General features: G+C 41.6%; 1 protein-coding gene across 1 annotated transcript; it reads left to right on the top strand.

Moving 5' to 3' along the window:
* The first annotated feature begins 3,088 nt into the window (after nt 1–3,088).
* Nucleotides 3,089–8,374, top strand: si:rp71-81e14.2 (uncharacterized protein LOC100002239 homolog). The gene is made up of 4 exons (XM_063194399.1): nt 3,089–3,245; nt 3,479–3,814; nt 4,783–4,940; nt 6,300–8,374. The coding sequence occupies exons 1-4, from the start codon at nt 3,161–3,163 to the stop codon at nt 6,483–6,485; spliced, it is 765 nt and encodes a 254-aa protein (XP_063050469.1). The 5' UTR covers nt 3,089–3,160; the 3' UTR covers nt 6,486–8,374.
* The last annotated feature ends 15,124 nt before the right edge of the window (nt 8,375–23,498 follow it).

The following is a 23,498-nucleotide window of genomic DNA, read 5'->3' as shown; positions in this document are numbered from 1 at the left end:
CAGAAATTGACATTAGAATAAGAGAGCGTGAAAGCCTGTAGCCAGTCATACAGAGACATTGTGGACATATAATCGATATATTTGCCTGAAATATAAACTATGCCAACTGATTTGTTGACTCATAGGGACTTAGTTATTTTGTAACTCTCAAGGCAACTGTTCCTTCAGCTGAATATTTCCCAGTTTTGTTCAGTCTGCTGAAACTTTGAAAGTGTAAAAAATTTCAGTCTGAAAATTTTGAATGTGCTGTTTTGCTTTTTTGCTCTGCTTCGTCCACTTTGGGCCATGAGTTGATTTGGATTGCTCGGAATGGGTGTCATTTCATGATGGATGGCCTAACACTGACCAGCCCATGGTGTCAATCAGAAAAGAAAACTTTGTACTATGTGTATAGTCGAACTATGGCCCTCAAGGTACTGTAACTGAGTTTGACATGGGACATCTCAGGTCAGAGAATCCCGTGGCTCTAGAATTCCAGAGCGTTACCATGGCAACTTAGAAAGCCTGGCCATTTTAGTATTTTGGAAAGCAAGGTACCACTGACGTTTATACCCACGGGAGCCAGTTAAAGTCCCTTTTTTAAGTAGAAATCATTCTATTGAATTACTGGGGTATAATGTAATACATGTTTAGCTGTAAATGATGTGGATTTGACCAGCCGTGACAGGTTGCAAACTTGCACTAAAGCGCACACTGGACACTATGACGCACCATTTGGAACGCTGTGACGTGCGACATGATTGACAAGTGTCATAGTCAAATAACACACTGTGGGTCACTTCAAATTCCTCAAAGGGCAGTAAAAGTCATCCAAGGGCCGTACTATGAACACCTGCACTTTTGGCCCATTGAAGGCAGCAACCTTTAAAACAGGCACCTTCTCTAGGTCCCCTGAATATAACTTAAATGTATTGCAAATATAATTTCTAAGATTCTATTACAAAATATGTCATATTTCATGTGAAGCAGCATGACATTAAAATAACGGGGGGCGGATAAAACGCCCTCAAGGGCCGCAAACAGCCCTCAAGACATAGGTTCCCCACCCAATCCAAGATAAGACACTAAAGACTGGCCCCCTCTTGTGGCAGAGGTTGGTAAGGCAGATAGTAACACTGAAGAATAATGGTCCCTCAAAGAGCTTTATTAACACTTAATTAATATTTAATAATGAACTAATAATAAACAAAACATTTACAAATGTATGTAAATGAGCAAGAATCAACCTGCACAGTGGAGTGAGAATCGGCCCTTGGAGGAAAAACTTCCATTACTGCTGCGACTGTGTCTGCAGTTGAACTAAACATACATATAGGCCTACTATTAATAAAAGTCCCCTGCACACACACACACACACACACACACACACACACACACACACACACACACACACACACACACACACACACACACACACACACACACACACAGCAGCAGCAACAGAGGATACAATCAGTGGTCGTATAGGTCAGGGGTTCCCAAACTTGCCAATGCCCCCCATACACCGGTATATTCCATCCGAGGCTCCCTTAACATGGGTCGTGCCGCACTACTTTTCCTGTGCACCCTCCACAACCACAGTCCAAGGCCTGTGAGTCAGTGCCCCAGTAGAATATATAAAATTAACTAATGGGAATATTTTGTGTACCTCAATTTTGGTTTATTTTGGTGTATATTAGTTATTCAATTTCTTCAATAATTTATTTTATTATTCCCAACTTTCCGCGGGCCCCCTAGCATCCCCTTGCGGCCCCCCAGGGGTCCCAGACCCCCACTTTGAAAACCACTGGTTTAGGTTACAGGAGTCCTGTAGTTTAGACGCAGTATATAAGGTGCGAAGGGTAAAGTGCAAAAGCATGGTGAATAAATGTTCATGGAATGTTTTTGCTGTTTTTAGATATGTACCCCAGTTTAAAATAAAGGGTTTTTAAATTATAAAAGTACTCCTTGTTTCTATATGCAAGAGTCGCCTGAAGTATGCCCAACGTCCACCAAGTTTTGAAGAATCGACTTTTTGTCGTTTAACTTCAAGGGCACCAGCATATCAGAGTATACTATCCAACAAAGAAGAGCGCTCAACATCTCTCCCTTATAATGTTCTTGGTGTCTTTGAAATGTTCATGTAGTTTTCCTCAGTGAGTTGAGGAGTGTGGCAGCTTGTTATGTGGGAAGAAGCTGTTTCCCAGTCTGCTTGTGCGGATCCACACGCTTCCCTGACTGTAGAACAGTTTATGTGCTGGGGTAAGTGGGGTCTTTGACAATGTTCATCGCCCTCTTGGAACAGTGTGCAGTGCAGTGTACCCGTCCTGAATGGCTGGGGGAGGGGGTGATCTGATAATCTTTTCTGCCGTCTCCTCGCCACCCCCTGCAGCGGCTGCCGTGCCAGACAGAGACACTGCTGGTCAGGATGCTCTCAATGGCACCCCTGTAGAATGTGGTGAGTGCTGATGTGGGGAGGGTCGGCTCGTCTCATCCTTCGCAGGAAGTGGAGTCAGGGTTGCTGACGGGGCGGGACAAAGGGGACAGTTGTCCCAGGCCCAGGGAGAGAGGGGGCCCAAAATTGGGTGTTCATTACATTGTATCTATTGGGCTGGGGGGCCCTTTCAGATGACTTTGTCCTGGGCCCAGCCAAAGCTGTCAGCTGCCCTGAGTGGAGTCATGTCTGCGCCTTTTTGACCAGGGTGGTGCTGTTGGTAGTCAATGAGAGGGCATCTGTGATGTCCACTCCTGAGGAACTTTGTGCTTTTCACAGACTCCACTGCACTGCCGTTGATGATCAGTGGGATGTTTGTTGTGTTGGTTGTTTTTTTCCCTGAAGGCCACAGTAATGCTTATGCATTTATAAACATTTGTAAATGTTTTGTTGAAAACTAGTTCATTATTGTGTAATTTTATCATTGTATTTTACCGATACCTTCAATAAACATATAATTAAAAAAAACTAGTTTATTATTTACCATGTGTAAGGCATCTTTATTCTAAAGTGCTGAAGGAGTTAATCAAACTCACTTAAGAAAATGACATGACCCCCCCAAAAATAGGCATGTCTCTAAGTAGTCTTGTCTTTGTTTTTCCAGGAAGTAGGTGACGCGAATAGCTGCTAGGATATGTGTGAGTGTTTCCTGTATGCAAGCCAGTCAGACGCATCTTCCGAGATGAGATGACGGTGGCGATGATGATGGAGCGCTTGTGGCAGAGACCTCACATCCTGCCGCTGCTCTCTCTCTTTCTCTGCTTTGTCACAGGTAAAACTATTTCCTTTCAGCAAAACTGTCATTTAGTTTGAGGGCAATTGGTGTCATAGTTAATTCTTTACTCTTTTGTGAGGTTGCTGTACGTTGGCAAGACCTCACTTGTTTGATATGAACATGTGTTTACCAAATACATGAAATATATGAAAATCCCAACAGGATAGTTAAGTCATAAACTGAACTTGACATGAGTGTTAATCATGAATGTCATATCATTTTCTTCAAAGGTCTCAGTGAAAAGAGAATTGAATGGAAACGAGAGGGAGAAAAAGTCGACATCCCATGTTCAGCTGGTCGGTCAGACTCACCAAATGCAATGTACCTTTATAAGACCTACGACCAGCAACAAGAAGTGACCTACCTCAACGGCAAGTTTGGCTCCAGTCCGAGGAAACCCTTTGGTGGCAGGATTCAAATTGTAGGCGACTTTACGAAGCTGACTGCCACAATAACCAACCTCACCATAGACGACACTGGAGTTTACTGGTGCCAATACTTGAACATTATAGGTCCCAAAACAAACAAATTGAACACAGATGGCCACGTATTGGTGGTGGTCTCTGGTAAGTTCACCTTTCTCACTGATCTTTTACTTATACCCGAATAGCAGACGATTCGTTCAATGCAAAAAAAAAAATTGCATGGGTTGAACGGAACGTCCTTAGGTCTTCCATGAAACGTCCTCAGGTCCTCTACGAAACGCCCCAGGTCTTCTACGAATGGTCTCAAGTTTTGAATGGAACGTCCGGTCGGAAAAATGCATTGAACGATGACCGGTCCCCCCTATACCCTATGTAGACGTTGGATTTGACTTTGAACAGTCGTATAAGGCATTGTAAGGATTCCCAAACTTATCCATGACCACATGGGTCGCGCCACACTCACAACCATGGTCTAGGACTGTGCGTCAGTGCTGTGATGGGAAATATAAAATAATAACGATAATAGATGTTCAGGGATGCAATAGATTACCGTTCTTAACTAATAGGAATATTCTTTTACTTATTTTTATGTTCTGAATAAAATTATTTATATCAGTTATTCAATTTATCACAGTTTACCCACAGTTTACCAGAGTTTACCCCCACAGTTTAACCCCCCCCCCCATTTCCATTAATTGTTGCTGTCAAGCAAGTCTTAAAAAACCTTAATCTCTCAAAATTAATACATTGCAACTGCACAGATAAAAGAACTGTCTGAATGTACAACCTAAGACACAGTATCACCACTGAAATTAAAAGATTCTATAAAATCTTCTGGAGTCAGGCTGAGAGTAAAACAAAATCTGACCAACTTCGTGGATTTTTTTCTGGATCTCTTGTGGACTGCTAGTTTCAGCACAAATGACAAATAAATGCCTTTTGACTTTGACTTTACTACTAGGCTACTACTTAAGACTTTATTAGTTATACAATAGAAAATCTCTGCTACTACGAAGTTACTATTACTACTACTACTAGGCCTACTAATGTACTACAACTACTACTACTTTATGTGCTGTAATAGTTGTTTTTGTGCCTAACAAATGCAGGTCAGGAGATCTGCCCCACTCCTGCTCCTCCTGGCACTCCTGGGACAGTGAAGACCTCCCAGACCTCCTCGGAGGTGCCGATGTCCACCATGCTGGTCGTCTGTGCCATCACCATCGGCTCCCTGGTCCTGCTCGTGCTCATCATTCTCATCATCAGGGTGAGTGGGCTAAAGAGTCTTCAGTGCGGATACATTCCAGTACCCACACAGTTACCGGATTGCACTTTACTTTATAACTGGTCAGTGTTACAATTGTTGGCTCAAGCCGGGCTCAAACTAGGCTACACGACTATCGGGCCGAATCTTGGCTGAAAACCCCCCTTACGACAATTGGTGGAACGTTAGCCCCCAGGACCATCGCAAGCGATTGTCGGGAAAGATTTCCTCATCGTAGCCGACGTTCTAAGATAGAACTTTGGCAGCTCAAAGAGTCGCTGATTGCAAATTGTAGAAATCAAAAAGTGTTTGATATTTGCGACTGGAAATAGAACGTCAGACATCGTCTCAGTGGTTGTGAGCAGGTATAAGGTTGACAGTTGCCAATTCTTCTAGTGTGCGGTGCGCCCCGACGTCAAAATCGGACACACAATCGGGAGTCGTGAAATTTGAGCCTGGCTTACTAATAGGTTAGAGTCAACTGCATTGTTCACTGTAAGAAAGAAAAAAAAGAAAAAAAAAGGAATTTGTGCTCTGTGTTTTCTGAATTTATGCACCTACACATTTAAAAGACTGCACTTTACTTTACGGATGACTCCTATTGCAGAGTACAGTCAGAGGATTGCACTTTGCTTTACTCTACATTTCTATCATAAGCCTCAGCCATTTTGTCCTGTTTATACTGTTGTCCATGGTCATTTTTTGAATGGGTTACCACGGCTACCCTTTCGTTTCGAATTTTTGGCCAGTTGTTGGCTGACAGCAGGCCATAAACGACACAGGATCAGACTTTACTCTACAACTCAATGAGTTCAGATTTATGGTGTAAGTATGTACACCGCAAGCATAATGTATAATTCCATTAGATACACCCTAAAAGAAACTATAAAATTAACTCTTATGCTGTCACCAGTGGCTATTGTCCATGAAGAAAAACAGAAAAAAAGAATGGAACTGATTTCAGCGTGTGGTTTTGTGTGACTACCTTACACGAAAGAAATATATGGCACCTAGCGTAGCGTGAGAGACGGCATACGCTCTTTATGCAAAACAGAGAGCTAACCTTTTTGAGTTTACAGCTGTGAGTCACAGGTTGTTGTTTTTCTTTGTGTGTGTCATCTCTTCACCACACTTCCACCCCCTCCTTATTTCTTTCGTTCTTTCTCTCGTTCGTTCTCTCTTTCTTTCTTTTCTTTCTCTCTTTCTTTCTTTCTTTCTTTCTTTCTTTCTTTCTTTCTTTCTTTCTTTCTCACGCTCTTCATCTCTCTCTACCTCACTATCTCTTGTTCTCTTTTTCTCTCTCTCTTTCATTCTGTCTTCCTTTTTCTCTCGCCCCCTCACAATGCTTCTTCTTCCCTGCAGGTGAAGCGTTGCTGCGTGGTGAATGGAAAGTACAGGCCGGACCCGCAGGCTGGCGTGGGCCTACCAGAGCACCGCTCGGACTCCGTGTACGAGGCCATGAGGCCCCAGAGGGCCACCTCCATGTCCCAGTCCTCTGGCCAGGTCCTCATCAACCCTGCCTACACCCCCGGGCGCGGCTACAAATAGGCCCCACACCTGTTCACTGTATTATACTTCTAATACAGTGCAAACATGGTAAAAACCATTTAACAAAGTTGGAGGCAATTGTAAAAGTGATACTGTCCCATTTTTGGAAATAAGCTTATTTTACACCTCCCCTTGAGTGAAATAATAGGGTTTTACCGTAATCCTATACTTTCAACCGTTTTCTGGGTATGACAGTGCAAATTTGATAAGCTTATTTAAAATAAGCTTATTTCCAAAAAATGGGAGAGTATCACTTTAATAGTAATAGTAATTAGGTCTGAATAGCACAGGGGTGGGATATCATTTTGAGCAAAGAGCCAAATTGGGTTTTGATTATTGACAGAAGGGCCAGATATCACAGGCAACTTGTCTGTGTCATTAATGAGAAATAATTTGTTGACTAATGATGTCCTGCATATTGTAAGGAAATATATTTAGATGAATAGAGTAGTCTATACAGCAATAGGCTAATCTGAGACCATTAGCCATTTCAAAAGTGTTGGGTATAATAATAACAAGTCCGACAGGCAAACAAAGATGGGTCCACTTGTTGCTTATTTACTTAAATGAATGAATACAATTCAATGTAACACGGAAAAATGGTGGAGAAGATCGTGTTTTGACTGATTTGAAGAATGCGTTTCAGACGGACAGACGGACGGACATACCTTCTTATAGAGATGCTAGGACGCATCTAAAAACTAGAAATGCACTCTGAGAGTGCAGACCCCAGCCAAGGAAGCTGGTTTATAGAACATTTTACTACGTTACACCAAATTTTTATTTTAAGTCTTTCCGCCTTATTTTTGTGGAGTTAAAAACTGGAATGTCAAGATTCGCCCTGTCCGTAATTCAATTTGCACTAGGGGCGTCTAGATTAGGGACGGGAAGATTCACCGATACGTATCGGAAAATCGATACGACCTGTACGGTACGGTTGCATCGATTTGCAAACGTCTGCATCGGTAAGAAACGCAAATAAAATCGAGATACATCGTACCTTGACTGTCCGCATCGGTACAAATCGGATAATATCTCTTAAAACTTTTTAGAAACTGTCAATTTCAGGATTTGTTCTCGTGCGCAACGCACATCATCTTGCTCTGATTCAGACCGCCTTTCCATCTCTATTGCGAGGAGGCGTGACCAAGCAATCAGTATTTCCCTTTGAGTCAAAGCGGCGGGTTACCAGCAATGTGGAGTACATTTTGTTGTCACATACAGCGAGTTTTCTGGTCATCCGGTGACTTTTTAAATGAAAGTTTCTAGCGACCATCTTCTGCGAGTCTGGAAGACGTGTGGAGAGAGTACTCGCTTCACTATTTGAGATGATAGGGTAGTCTACCGTGCGGCACAAACAACAAGAGAAAGTTGTCTGCCAACATGCTGCAGTTTCCGAATGACAGCAGCATAAGCATAGTCAGCGCACGAGATACAAAAAAACATAACCGTGTTGGGAAACGTTACAGAGCCTGTGCATTCGTGTTAAGTCCATTGTTCATGCAGTAAAAAAGAAGTGAAGTCGCTAAGTTGGCATCATTGCTTAGGAGCCTGTTATATTTAGCTCTCGTGCTGGACACACACAGTCTGATTTGCTGCTCGTGCAGATTGTCCATGAAGTTTAAAAAGTCCCGTTGAAAAGTACACTATTCCAACACCTCAGTCCAGTACGCACGTTATTTCCCCCTTCTGATATTAACCCCATTCCCAACATCTACTTAGTAAATTGTTCTAATTTGGATCAATTGTGGTTGATAAGTTGTTCAGAGCTTACCTGTAAATGTAGTTAGCCTATAACATGTCCAGGTCAATATTCCAACATGATCAGAAGCTCTGTGGTTTTCTCATTTTTATTTAAAAAAGAGATATAGCCTACTGTAATTGGCATGGTATTCATTGTATTGTGTATTTTTCTCAAAGCAATGAGCCCAAGCCAAAATGAGTTCTCAATGCTCTCTGTATGTTTTCCAGTATAGGCTATTTCAAAAGTAATATGCACAGCCAGGGCCGCTGCTAAGGTTTTGGGGGCCTAGGCATAACTGGTCAGGAGGCCCCCTCATAAGTAAATACTACGACTGCTACTAATAATAATGCTAATTACTGTATTCACAATTACAGTTTGTCTGAAAAATGATGGCCCTTTTGATAACTAACAAAAATGTTTTCAAATGTAATGAAATATTTTTTCATGATGTTTTTAGTCAGTCTCAATTTAGGAGGTCACAATTTTGGGGGCAAAGTGGTTGAGGTTCTAAAAGCGCTCTGTTTACTCTGCTTATGCCTAATGGCAGCCTTGTGCACAGCCTTTAATATCAATTTGATATTTTAATCTGTTCTGTATCGCATCGTATCGTACCGAATCGCACTGCATCGCATGGCATTATAATTGTATCGCGTCATATCGAACTGCATCGCAGTAGGTAGGAGAACCGTATCGTATCTTACCACTGGTAATCTCATGAATCGTGAATGTATCGTATCGTTGCCATGTGTATCGAGATGCACATCGTATCGCTTTGATGATGAAGATTCCCATCCCTAGTCTAGATTAATAGGCCAGCAATGGTGAAGAATCTTTTTAGATCACGACCAGAATTTAATCACTTGTTCCTTGGGTCATTACCACAACTCCACAAAGTTTCATCCAAATCCGTTGATCAGTTTTTGAGTTTTCCTCCTGACAGACAAACAAACAAACAAATAGAAATACAGACAAACAAACAGACAAACCAACACGGCCAAAAATATTACAAAAAGGAGACAGGGCTAAGGAATTGGGGAAAAAGGAGGGGAGGGTTAAGGGCCACATGCCTCTGTAAAGAGATGTGACAAGGTGCTTTTTGAACGTAGCCAGAGTGGGGGCTTGGCGAATGTGGAGAGGTAAAGTGTTCCAAAGGATGAGGGCAGCAACACATTGTAAGTGTAGCACTTTAAAGGTTATCTTTTTTGCAAGGCTTTGCAGGCCAGATGAAATGACTCAGGGGACAGCATGCGCTTCACAAAGCTTACAATAAGCACTTAAGCTAATTTGGAATTCGGAAGCAGCTGGTACTTGTGATATTTTTTACAGTGTATATTGCTTTTATTAGTTAGGCCTATATTGGGAGAATATCAGTGTCGGCCCTGCCATGGCCAAACGGTAGGGCACTCGCCTGCCATGTGGCTGACCCGGGTTCGATTCCCGGCCCGAGTCCTTTGCCAACCCCTCCCTGTCTCTCTCCCAATTTGCTTCCTGTCCACCTCTCACACTGTCCTATCAAATAAAGTCGAAAACCAAAAAAATATCTATAGAAATAAGGAATTTGCAGGCAGCTGGGACTTGTTATAATTTTTACAGTGTATATGAGGCTTTATTAGTCAAATCGGTAGAATATCAGTGTCATGTGTAAAATGTTTGTCTGAGGATGTTTACTGATATATGGCAGCTTGTGTACAATCCCTTTTGTTAACATACCCGCACTGTTATGCACAAGTTAGAGGGGCACTGTGTAATATGTATTGGTAGAATATCAGAGTCATGCCTGAAGGTCATACATCAATCAATTCTTTTGCTAAATCAGTCTTAAGACTGCATAGTGTTATCACTCCATGGTGGTAATATCTTCAAGTTATGTGGGTTGTATGTAATGTATGTTTGTATGACTGTATATAGGCCTGTGTCCTTTGTTTTTTGTCAGTTGTCTTGTGATCTGATGTTATGTGTATATTCTGTCTTAAACGAGTGTTGCTCAGGGATGCAAAATGAGTTTCAGTGTAAACTGAATATATATCGTATCGTATTGTATCGTATCATATCGTATGTGTAAAATATTTGTCTGAGGACATTTAGTGATATCTGGCAGCTTGTGTACAACTCCTTTTGCTGACATAGGTGTCTGCACTGTTAAAATGTACAATTCCTCAAATAACCTTACAAGTTTGGAACCTTACAAGTTCTCTGAAAAAATCTGATTGGAACGTGATTGGAAGAGCCCCAAGGTTTTCTTGAATGTTCCTCAAAGAACTTTTAGAGTTCATTTCTTCCGATGCCCGATGAGACTGTGCTTTTCTGAGCATTCATGTGGCCTGCTCTCAGAGCCTCAGGGCCGGGTTTGATATACTGTACGCAGGGCCGCTGACAGCTTTGGCCAGGCCCAGGAGAAAGTAATATGAAAGGGCCCCTGTCCCAATAGATACAATGTAATGAAGACCCAATTCTGGACCCCCTTTCTTCCTGGGGCTGGGACAACTGTTCCTTTTGTCCCTCCCTGTCGGCACCCCTGACTGTAGGTACACCTGGAAATGCTCTGCAATATGGCCAAATGCACTGGGCCATAAAGTGATTATAGACTATATATACATTGCAAATATGCTGCACCTCAAAACCGCACACAGTTTTTAATGCACAAAGGTACTTTTTTGTTCGTTTTTTTTTTTTTTTTAATGAAACGACGTACAGTAAATGTACCCCTTTATGGAGAGTACAAAAGTGATGAAAGTGTCATACCGGTAAAGAACATTTCTGATCAAATATTCACCATTGAAAAAAAAAAAAAAACGTATAATGCATGAATTAACGTCTTCAGTCAAGCAAGCTTGCACACATTACTTGAAGACTGTATTGCTGTTTTGTTGTTTTTGTTGATGTTTTTTTCTTTTCGTTTTTGCTTTCAGTTGTTCAGTTGCTGCTGTATTACATGCTATGTATTTCTTGCACTTCAAGTATTTTTAATGAATTACTGTAACATCCGTATACTGTATGAGTAAACACTTGTTTACTATGCGACAAAAGGGCCGAGTTTACTCCACATTTTTATCAGTTCAGAAAGGTCTTGCCAGCTATGCTCTATTCTTAACATTGAAATGCTGTCATCAACTACTGTACTATTGTGCTTGTTTGGCTTATATGTTGAATCAAATACAAATTCTGGATTTTCTTAGGGGTAATGATATTGAAGTAGAGGGCTGGGATACTGTGGAAATTGAAATAGGAATTTGTTTTGTTGTACTCCAGTTAGTTTTTGATTATTGGGATGATGATGGTTATTGTGTTTGTTTTTTGTGGGGTTTTTTGGTTTTTATTGTTATGTATGTTTTTGTTTTTGTATGTGTGCCTTGGGTTTGGGGTGGGTGTGGCTTTGTGATGTGTTAAATATAATAAAATATTCAATAAAGAAATGTTTGGGAAAAAAAGTGAAATCATGGTCTTATTATGAAAAACCTGGCTGGGAACTAGTTTGAGTGACTTAGACTTAGTAGGCGAGTACATTTAGGGTTTAACCCCAAAAAAATTGATACAAAAGGTTTTTTTATGGATTCTATTACTATTGGACCTGCTAAATAACATACTAAAAATCTAGTAAAATCTGACTTTGGGAAATGAGTTTTTTCAATATGGCTGCCATAGGCTTATTATAAGGGTCAAGAGACACTCCAGGTGAATAGGCCAAAAAATTTACCTTGCCGATATCACCATGAAACTTAATCCGGTGATTACTCACATATTTGTGAGAAAAAAATGTATTGCAAGTTTTCTGAAATGTTATGTTTTAATATGGTAATTGGACTATATCTAATTAAATATGCATTAAATTTCAAAATGCAAAAACTCAAAATCTGAAAAAGCCAAGCTCAAAATTACTCTTTTATTTTGTTTCTAGTAAACCAGAAGATATCTTCAGAAGAGATTATGGACATCTCTTTTTGTTTTGTAGTAAATCTAAAAATCTTTGTGCAGACACACCAGCTAGCATTTTTTTTTTTCGAAACATGATTATTTAACATCTCTCTGAGATAAATAATTGAGTTTTATGTTTCTCAAGTTCTTCCAGACATTCTTTGAGTCTGGTGGTATCATTCTTAGCATGTATCAAGGGCAAGGTCAGCTGTCCTCAAATCATGGCCTCTCCACAGAGGTGTCCTAAGGGCTGGTGCTGGGACTCCTATTTGCCATGTACACCACATCACTGGGCCATGTTATCTGTTCTCACAGCTTATCATACTACTGTTACACCGATGAAGCACAGTTACTTTGTGCCAGATGACTCCACGGTCACACACATTTCCCCTTGCCTCTCTGAACTATCCACAAGTATGAAGGAATGCAACCTTCAGTTGAGCCTCGCCCAAATGCACTACTGGTGATCCCAGCCAAAGATTTAGGTTGCCATGATATCAAACTCAATATGGATTCTGCTACTGTTGCCTCAAATAAGGCCACAGGAAATCTAGGTGTCATTGTTGATGACCATCTATCACTCTCTGACCACATAGCCTCCGTTTCCCAGTCATTTCCTCTTTTTCATGCCCTAATTGAATACAAGGCCCTGACCCTTGCCTATGAAGTTACAACAGGCCCTACTCTGGCTTACCCGAAAGCTATGCTAAAGCCCTATGTCCTTTCAGGACATTGTCTGTCTCCAGTACCAACCCTTTCACCTTGCCCTCTACTTACACATGTAGTGGCTCCTGTCTATTCAGTTCAGCTGCTGAAAGACCCAAAATACCACCATGATTCATCACTGATGATGTGCCCTGACAAACAGCACATGGATATTACCATAGCAGTAGTGTCTTTATCCACCCAAACAGCACTCCGAACAAACAGATCCTGAAAACATGTTAGTTCATGCCAATGTAATTATCATGTAGTAACCTTTATTTTAAAAAACTTTGATCTTGAAAATGACACCTTTCCTGAAGTTAGATTTTCCTAGATTTTTAGTATGTTAGTAAGGACAACTGGATGTATTGAAATCAGTTGAAAAACCTTTTGTATCAATTTTTTGGGGGTTTGGTCTATTTTGGCCATAGATGTACTCGACTATAGTGACAAAACTTAGTTTTGTTCAGACTTAGGCCTACTCGCCTCTTCATCTACAAACCCAAGCACGAGTTCCGTGACAAATGGTGCGATTCCACGGTTTCCTGTCAAACTCTGTCAGAATTGACCTTTAGAGCAACGAGTGCGACAGCCTGTTTCTGTCCATTGAGACAAAAACTAAGTGAAGTAGAGTAGGATAGAGTAGAGTACTTTTATTAATCCAGAGGGAAATTAAGGTGTCTGACAGCTTACATAGATAGCCTACATAGATACAAGACATGCTGTAGATACAAGGCATACACAAAGACTTTATAGGGCCTAAACATTATTGCACATTGCAGTAAACATATAGCAAAAATCTGAGTATAGCAAAATGCCTTACTTCAGTTATCATACACACAACCACGCTCTCTCTCTTACTCACACACACGCGCGCACGTACGCACACACACACACACACACACACATAGCACAAATACAAAAAACATACACTCAGACCTACTAACTACACATTACTGCACATTGCAATAAACATATATTTAGTACAGCAGTAAGCAGGGGCGCTGATACAAATTTTGGGCCCCATGAAAGATTCAAATTTTGGGCCCCCAAAATGACAAATTATGTTATCAGCATCCTTCCAGGGCCCAGTCAGAGCTGTTGGGCCCTTAGAATCTGTAACACCTTACCCCCCCTCGCGGCACCCATGGCAGTAAGCCTTCCATCAGTTTTCACACACACACACACACACACACACACACACACACACACACACACACACACACACACACACACACACACACACACACACACACACACACACACACACACACACACACACGCACACAGAACGCTCAGTGCCGTGAAAGTGATTGTCCTGGCCTGGGTTATTGTCCTATATAAAGAGTCTCAGTGCAGTTCAAAAAGTCCAAGGTATTATAGAGCGGCTACCCCAGGGGGATGAGGAGGTAGGGTGTTGTTGGGCAACCATTAGAGATGGGATTTATGGCTCTTTAACGGGATCCGGATCTTAGTGGTTTGTTCCTTTCAAAGAGCCGTTCAAAAAACTGGCTGACTTTTTAAAAAATTATTTATTCAGTGTTTACAATGTAATATTTTGACTACACCTCAGGTAATATTGTCCAAACAACAACTGATTATTCTCCTGCTTCTAAAGGCAAACAATTGTGTTTTTTCCCAAATTTAATTACTCTGGTCGAGGTCACGAGCTTAAAGTTAATGAAAAATGAACAAAATAACGGTAGAGTGGCTCCCCCAGCAGTGATCCGGTTCCCATCGTTCACCTCTGGGAGCCGTTCAAAAGAACTGGCTCGTTCGTGAACACACGTTCGACACACCTCTAGCAACCGTCAGTGCAGTCAAGAGTCTAAGGTAGTGCAAGGTAGTGCTGGAGCTTGAGCCATAGGGATGGTGGGTGTGGGGGGGTGTAGATGAGTGTGTAAGTGTGTACGCACCGTACGTGCATGTGCGTGATGCGCGATGCGCGTGTGTGTGCATGCGTGCCTGCGTGAGCGTGTGTGTGTGTGCGCATGCACATGCGCTGGAGGGGGTTGGTTCATGCAGTCCAGTCACCAGTGATGATCTCTGTCAGTGTGTCCTTCTCATCCTTCTGTGTGGTGTTGAAGAGCTGGATGGCCCGGCCGCCTTGGTGACAAAGGTCTTCCGCAAGCACTAAGAATGTACTGTTTTTTGTATGTGTGGACTGGTTTGCAGATAAAAGTAAGAACTAGAAATACACTCAGAGATTGCAGACCTCTGCCAGGGAAGCTGAATTTGTTCTAATATTTGTGACATGGTGTGGTGTGATCCATGCAGGCATACATACCATTGTGTTCAGAAAGGTGAACCTTCAATGTTACAATGTATGTGTTATAATGTAACCAAATTATGTGTCTCTTTTAGGATGTATGTCACCTGGTCAGCTTTACGGTGAATCCCATTACAACCCTAAGCCCTACGCCGTTCCCCTTTGCCTCCGTTTTGAGCGTCCACATGTAGGCGTAATGGCATCCCGATTCATGTTCAGACAGATGGGTAGGGGTGCGGCGAAGGGCTTTCCACCCCTCCGCGCGGAGATTTTCCGACACCAGACTCCACGACGGAGGACTCCGACAGGTTGCCCTGAATGCATTGCGAATTCATTTAAAAATTCTCGGCAAGCCGCGGCACCCACAACAGCACACAGTATTTTCGCCGCAATTGACGGTTTTGAAGTGGTAATAATTATTCCATTGTACTACTTAACATTGTCCTAATGTGTGATGGCCCTTTTCTCCGTGAAACGCACATGAAAAAAATGGCTGTTAACGTCAACCTATTGCATGGAATTAGTGACAGCTGAGAGTGTCATTCCTTGATTGTTGAAGGGATATCCCAATTCGTAGCGTTTGCGTTGCAAGCCCTACACCTTACAGCTTCGTTGGAAAGCACGAGGGGCATGGGGAAGGCGTAGGGATAGGGGTAGAGATTAGTAATGGGAAAGGCCCTTAGTATAATTCACCTGTCATTGTGGGATTGGCAAATGTTTGGTCATGCCATATAGGCCCTACTGTAATATGGAATAGGCTTTGAGGCCTACTGGAAATTATTAGATCCCATTGCTATAGCCTTGGTGACATTGTTCATTCATTGTGTGTTGGCAGCATTCCTTTCATCACATAATTGTTTTGCCACAATATTAAATGGCACAGCTATTAATATCCACCCACAATATATAGCGAATTATATGACTATGGTGGTCAACATTGCCCTTTGAGAACGCTTTACTGTAGAATCACTGTCACACACGCTCGCAACACAATTTTGATTAACCTTAAATAGTGAACTATACTAGCCTAGCCTACTCCTTTCCCTCCTTGGCGCTGTTCACCGTTATTAATTCTTCCACCCTTCGTACAAATTTCAACTGGACAGACGAGAGAAAGCTGATTTGGTTGAGAACTATTAAGTCCGCGAAAGCTGCGCCGTATGCGCGACATGTCATTATTATATTACATTATGTTTTGGTGGCTACGCAAATACCCTGTGGCTTCAGCCATGTGAGCACAGCAAATCTGCACTGTGTGCATTCTGACTGGCTTTGTTGTGACTGTCGCACATGGGCGTTTTTAGACAGGGGCCAGGGTGGGCCTGGGCCCCTGTAGGATTGGTCCTGGCCCCCCCTAGGGCCCCTGCGCCAGCCAATGATATAAAAAAAATAATAATGTCTAACAGGTTTGCAACGTGCACTGACGGATTCCAAGTGCAACACACACAGGAAGGGACTAGGAGGGTCAGTTGTCCCATGCACAGGCACAGGGGGTACAGAATTGGGTCCTAGTGACATTACACATGTTGGGTAGGGGGGCCTTCGTCAATACTTTGCCCCCAGGCTCGGGTGAGGTGCTGCCACTGCCCCTGCACGCACTCCACCCGATTCGCACGATGTTCCACCTGCTGCAAGAAGCGAGCTGCAGACTTTTGAGCTAGAACTTCTTCATTTTTGGAGCTATCATCGCTGGTTGGATAACATGCTGAAGTGAGGAAGCAATTCATTTCCTAAAGTTTCTGTAGGTGAGGAATAAGCCGGTTTTAAATGGAATGGTGGCATGCATTCGGTTTGGGCACTTAGGCTACTGTATGTGGTTGAATTAAAAGGAAATTCTATGTGGTGCTATTTTATTAATTATTAACAGTTCTCATATTCATAACGGTATTTAATTGCCATCCCAACATCCCATCCCAGGCTTGCATCCCAACAAAATGGCCATATATAATACCATACATAGTGCGTGGAAAAGTAGGACTACACGAAGCATAAGGATCACTCTCAACTAAACATGAACCTCATCCCATGCATCTTCTGCACCCCTTGCAACCGGAAGGCACAAGTGCCTATGTTGTTTGTCACACATTTTTCTCACACATCTAAATATATAACCTGTTTGTTGTTGTTTAGGTATCCTGAGCAATCGCTCTATGGCTTGTTTTTTTCTGTCTCGTTAAAAGTAGCTGCAGGGTGTGAATTCACACTTCAGACCACAGAATGACATGGTATGTGCAAACTTCTTCCAATGAAGTCACCCTTAACCCGTTAAGACATGGCGTTATACATTTGCTGTTACCAGAATGGCAATGACCAAGTCATAGTGCATTACTAAAGGCCCTATGTTATGTCATAGTATAGTAGAACTACACTGTAACAAATAGCTGTTAATTTAGGGCAATTCTGCAACAGCATTCTACTGTTTTTTGAAAAAACAAGACAACTACTGTGAAAATACTACTTTGAGTCAAGTATTGAGCATAAACAGTAAGTACTGCACAATAGCAGCATTGGCCGTTGTGGAAGCAACCAAAATATTTTAGGCAGCACCATTGAAACCCTATCATCCTCCACTTGTCCGTGATCGCCATCAAGCTGCAATAGCCTACCACCTGAAGAACTTAAGTCATTCTCACTGGTTAAATATTCTCTGATACTAACAAGCATTAAACAATTTCTAAGGAAACTACAATACTTAAAAAGTGTTTGATGCAGCACATTATGATGATTTTCATCACTATGATTTTGATATGAAAGTGTGAATGGCTGAAACATTTTAAGAATTTGAACACTCTTGCAACAAGCAGCCCCATCTAAACCAATCTGCTAATCAGTGCCTGGCCTCACCTGAGTAGGGCTGTTATGCCATTATTCAATTACGGGCGTCACCTGCCAAGGGCCTGATGACTCTGGTCACATGGTACTCTTGCACCTGTATATAAATCTGGACTATCAACACTTCAGTTGCTTGCCTGCCTGCTGGCTGGCCTGCATGGCACAGCATAGCACTTGCTTGCCTACAAGCTTGCTTACATGCTTGCATACTTTCCTCTTTGTGAAAGCTTGCTGTGTGTGGCATCATTTGTGGCATTGCTGCATATAATGTGCCTGCTGCAAATTAGGCATTGCTTTGAGAGCTAGCTTGTAGTGCTGCTTGTTTGCTGTGCTACTTGGTGCAAATTATTTTTTTAAAGACTGACCAATGCTATATTCATCATTGGCTCATCAAGAGATACAGTAAAAAGCCCACCTCGCACACTATCATTGTAACATAGCACTGCGTACTCTGAAATGTTATTCATGCCCACACTTTCAAAGGACCACCGCAAACCATTTTCTCAATACAGCATAGAGCCATAGTATCATGCTCAAGGCACTCCAGTCATGGTGAACGATGGGAGGGTGGGGTGGTAACATGGCCAGGGTACCACAGTTATGGAGAATGATGGGTGGGGTGGGAAGTTGCCATGGCCATATTCATGAATACAACTATGACCCAGTATTTGCCTGTCATCACACAGTACAATTCAACTTTTTAACTGAAATTTACTGCTATTTTACTTATACTACTACATAAATATTGTAGAGCACTTTTAGTTCAACAGTACTAATACTGTGAACGTTCTGTAGAGTACTGTTATTTAACAGTTCAATTGCTGCTGAAAAAATGTTATATACTGTGATACATTAAACAGCAATGAGCTGTATTTGATTTTTGGTGTGAAATAACAGTAGAATTACAGGTAAATATAATTGCCAGTAACTGTCGTTATTTCGCAGGGAAATTTTCTTAGAGTGTATGGTACTTAAAGGACCAGTTCGGTCAATTTCAACATGCAGTTGTAATGCTCACATTACCCTGGACTTGACAGTACCTGAGATTCTTTTCTTCAGCCTTTTCCGAGAGCTTTGTAATTGGGGCAGCTCTTTGTTTACATTTCATAACAACATTTTTATTTATTCCCAAAAACATCCGAAAGGTTATACAACATCAGCACACAACTAGCAAACAGCGATACCTTATGGGAAAATATTTGGAGTAGGCCTATGTTAATCTAAAAAAAAATGTAAACACACGCTGCCCCCATTAGAATAGCTCATATTTCGGAAAGGGCTTAGCCGAAAAATGTGGCATCACCGGGTACTGACAAGTCAAGGGTAGCGTGAGCAATACAACAGCATATTGAAATTGACTGAACTGGTCCTTTAATTATTAAATGGCTATTACAGCGTGCCTCTGGAGGTACGGCTCGCATTAAATGGCTATGTGATCCTGTTGTTTTAGAGACTAATATGGGTCATTTATGAGGCTTATTGGTTTTTTATTTTCAGTATTATTGTTTTTGCATTGTGTTACTGCTTCTTATGCTTTGATTATTTTAATTTCTGTTATAGATATGGTCACTATGCCTTTTTTGGAATAAGGAAATAAGATTGTACACCCTTTAGAATTACACACATTTTAATATTAATTAGCCATTAAACATGGTCTTATCTTCACCGGAATCGCATGAATGAACAAATGGTGTCTGCTTCATCTAATTGCACCCAAACAATTGCATGTTATCATATTTTTGTTGTCCGTACAATGTAAACATTCACAGAACAGCAAGGCATAAGTAAGCACCCCCTTGCATTCAATAGTTGTTGAGCCTCCTTTAGTTGCAATAACCTTAACCTACCATGGTTCTTGTAGTTGCAGATCAGATGGGCAAAACAATCGGGATGAATCTTGTCTGCCTCTTCTTTACAAAACCGGAGTGAATAATTTTTTGAGCCCTTTGTCACCTAGACACTTTTCCGGTTTTTGTTTTGTTTTAGTTATTCTTGTCTTAAACTGGCCCCTCACACAAACAAACCATTTCCATACCATCTTGACTCAGTCTGCTGTCTATAGTGAAGGTGGACCAATGGGACGCTCCATCAAAACTGTAGTGGGCCAGTCCCTAAGACAAATACAAACAAACAAACAAACAACAGTATCGGTCTCTGGAGACTGTCAGCCCATGGGGAAAATGGCCTGTATGCCAGATTACCTGGAGACTGTCAGCCCATCGGGAAAATGCCCTGTATGCCAGATTACCAATCCAGCCCTGGTTAGACAACACCAAACACTTGTGCACCTACACAGTAAAAAATGGCGTGTTAATTCAACACTTAGAGAGTGCTTTGGGACCAAATAAACTCTAGAAGGTGTTAAATCGACTCTGTTAGTGTTGCATTAACACTCCAATTTTTACTGTGTAGAAAAGGTCAGATTTGGAGGCAGAGGGTTAAGCTTTCACATCTACCAAGTACTAGTCTTGGCTTAGTACACCTGCCTGCCTTTTAGTACACCTGCCGGAGGTTAACAAATGATGATTTTCTCCTGGGAACAGTCTTGATTAGTTGAAGTACTTTACTCGAAGTTCATTAGCAGAGCCTCTGCTATGACATTATTGACATCAAAATGGTAAAGCCTTCATCTGTTTCTTAAGGTTAGCAATGTTGTTGTGATGTCTTCTCAGCAAAGAGTGAATGTGCCCGCCAGTGGGTCCACCTGCACAAAGAAGCACCACACAATCATCTCATCCATAGCAGGTTGGCTGGGAAAAACCTCATCATGACAGATCTGTGACAGGGCATTGTTTCATTCTGAGCAAGATGATGAGGTGTCTGTGTGCTGCAGTGACAGTAGAGGTGTTGTGCTGTGGAGTAAAGGTGAGGTGGAGGTCAATTGTGAAGAAGAGTGAAGTTCCAACTTACTCATCGTTTCTTTTAGAGCATGGGGTGGGGAACTTGTGTCTCAAGGGCCGTTTGTAAAGGTGTTGTGCTGTGGAAATAATGGTGAGCTGGAGGTCACTCAGTGAATTGGGAAAAGAGTGAAGTTCACTCATTATTTACTCATTATTTCTTTAGAGCATGGCACACTGTATGAACAGACAATGGTACAAGAAAATGAAATGACAAATGTAAAATGAACACTGTGTTTGTGGGGTCCTAAGAGTAATGAGGTCTGGGGGTGCGTTTCTTGAAAGCGTAGTTGTTAGCCAGCTAGCAACTTGGGTAGTTACCAATTGCATGGCAAACAACAAAGTAGCTAACGTAGTTAGCAACTATGGTTTCGAGAAATGCACCCCTGAAATGCAAAACACTAAGAATAATGAGGTCTGAAATGCAAAACACCATTATAATTCCTACTTACTTCACTCAGCATTTCTACCCTGATGCCTTTGTCCATATACTATTATGTGTGAAAGGAAACCAGGATTAAGTTATACCCAGGGATGTGCAATGTGGATTTAGAAGTTATCCAGTTAAGACACAGCATTATAAATTTGCTGTTATCAGACTGGCAATGACCAAGTCGTAGTAATCTACACTCATGAACGGCGTGACGTGTTTCATGTGCGTTACACCCTTTTTTGGGGGAAAATATTGGGGATTATGCCAATGCAAGTCAATTTGGTGGTGTTAGGAAAGAATAAACGAAAGGCAAGGACCTGTAGACTTGCATTGTTCACGCTCAACATGCCAAAAATTTGTTGTGTTGCCGGCTGTTAAAATAATATAGCCAAACAGCCGTGGCTAAAGCATGGACTGTGTTAATTTAGGTTATCCAATGTAGCATGTAAGTTAATGAGACATTTGGTTTGATTTCCCACATAAAGGGTCGTAACGCACAATTCTGAGTAAAGTACCCGGATGGCCGTTCATGAGTACTAAAGGCCCTGTGTTATGTCATAGTATTGTAGTGCTGTGGTAGTTAACTTTCAATGACTATTACAGCGTGCCACTGGAGGTACGGCTTGCATTAAGGGGCTACACAATCCATCCAGTGCTATACGTACATACTCCAAATGACCTGTTTCCACCAGTCCAATTAGGCCTAATATAGGTGACTGCCAAAATTAACCAGAGACAATTAATAAGGTAGAAATGATTTAGGGGGGTACTTTTGCCCCTTTAGGAGTTAATGAATGAATGGAGTTCCCTTAGTGCTATACTATAGGTGGTTGTGGTAGCTCACACCATGTGCAAGCCGTTTTTAAGCACTTAAGAAAAACAAGATGAAGCACTGGACTTAATCCCACTCCTTTGCATTGGTGGTGATGTATGCTATGATTTATCTTGTATTAACTCTTAGGGTGTTTTCACACCTGGTCCCTTTCAGTCTTTCAAGTGAACTCAGACCTGTGTCTCGGAATTTTCTGTGCATATGTAAATGCTATTGACTGGTCTCGGTGCGGTTCGCTTATGAGTTACAAGTTACACTGGGTGCACTGTATTCCCCAACAGTACTATGAACTAGAAAAGTTTATGCTGTAGTATTCAATATTGCAAAAATGTCCAGATGACATACACATTTTAGGTGTTCTCAACAGGTTTTCAGGTAACAATAAATTAACTCTGGTTAGCATTGTGTTTTTAAGTACAACTGACATCCTAACACAATATCTTTGAGTTTGTAAATTGGAACTCTATCTGGCATATGAGTGGTTAGATGTCATGACAACAGCTGAGGCGACCATGGAGTAGTGGTTAAACAGCTGGTCTTAAACCTCAAAGATTTCAAGTTCAATCCCCAACATGGAGATAACCTAACCTACTGAAAATATATTGGCATACATTTTTGTAAATTGACATTGAGAATGTTTAATAAGGGTCATGATCATATGCTGTATATTTTGCGAAAGGTTTTAACTTGCCACACCCAACCCATTTTCTCTGTGTGATCAAGAAACACCTCAGGAGGTCTGGCAAAAGGGGCTAGATCTACCTGGAGACAATGGAAGCCCCCACAGCTTGGAGACAGACGGGGGATGGTTACTCGCTACTACAAAAAGGCAGATACTCTAGGGAAAGACAGAATGATCTTGATTGTTGCTGTTAGGAAGAGGTCACAGGAGAACAGAATGCAAAAATGCTTTAATTATTTGTAACTTCATGCCAGATGCTTTGGATAAATAAACCCGCTAAAAACAAGAATTGGACACCATGCTCTCTGACTCTTTAAAAAGAACACGCTGGATTCTAGCCAACACATAGTAAGTTTGGAAAATGATTTTGAAATGGGTTTACAACGTTTGGAACAAAATGGCTATAATCCAACAATTGGTGACCACGACTTGTGATAAAGAAGGAGAGCTGGTGGACAAAAAGACAAGAAATGGACGAAGGGGCAGTTGGGTGACAACAACTAACAGCCGCTACAATGTGTAATCAAATGGTAAGCAGACCAATGATTTATCTAAGTACTGTTATTGGGCAGATCAAGGTTTTATTGTTGTCACCCTACTGTAGGCATGTCTAAACAAATGGTTAAAGCATTAAGGTTAAAGTGCACAAGAAATAAATATGGAATACTGGCTTAAGGCAAAGGTCATGCAAAAAAAAAAAATACGGA

Source organism: Engraulis encrasicolus, chromosome 1, assembly GCF_034702125.1.
Source record: "Engraulis encrasicolus isolate BLACKSEA-1 chromosome 1, IST_EnEncr_1.0, whole genome shotgun sequence".
Classification (NCBI taxonomy): Eukaryota; Metazoa; Chordata; class Actinopteri; order Clupeiformes; family Engraulidae; genus Engraulis; species Engraulis encrasicolus.
This window is presented reverse-complemented; position numbering and strand designations above follow the sequence as displayed.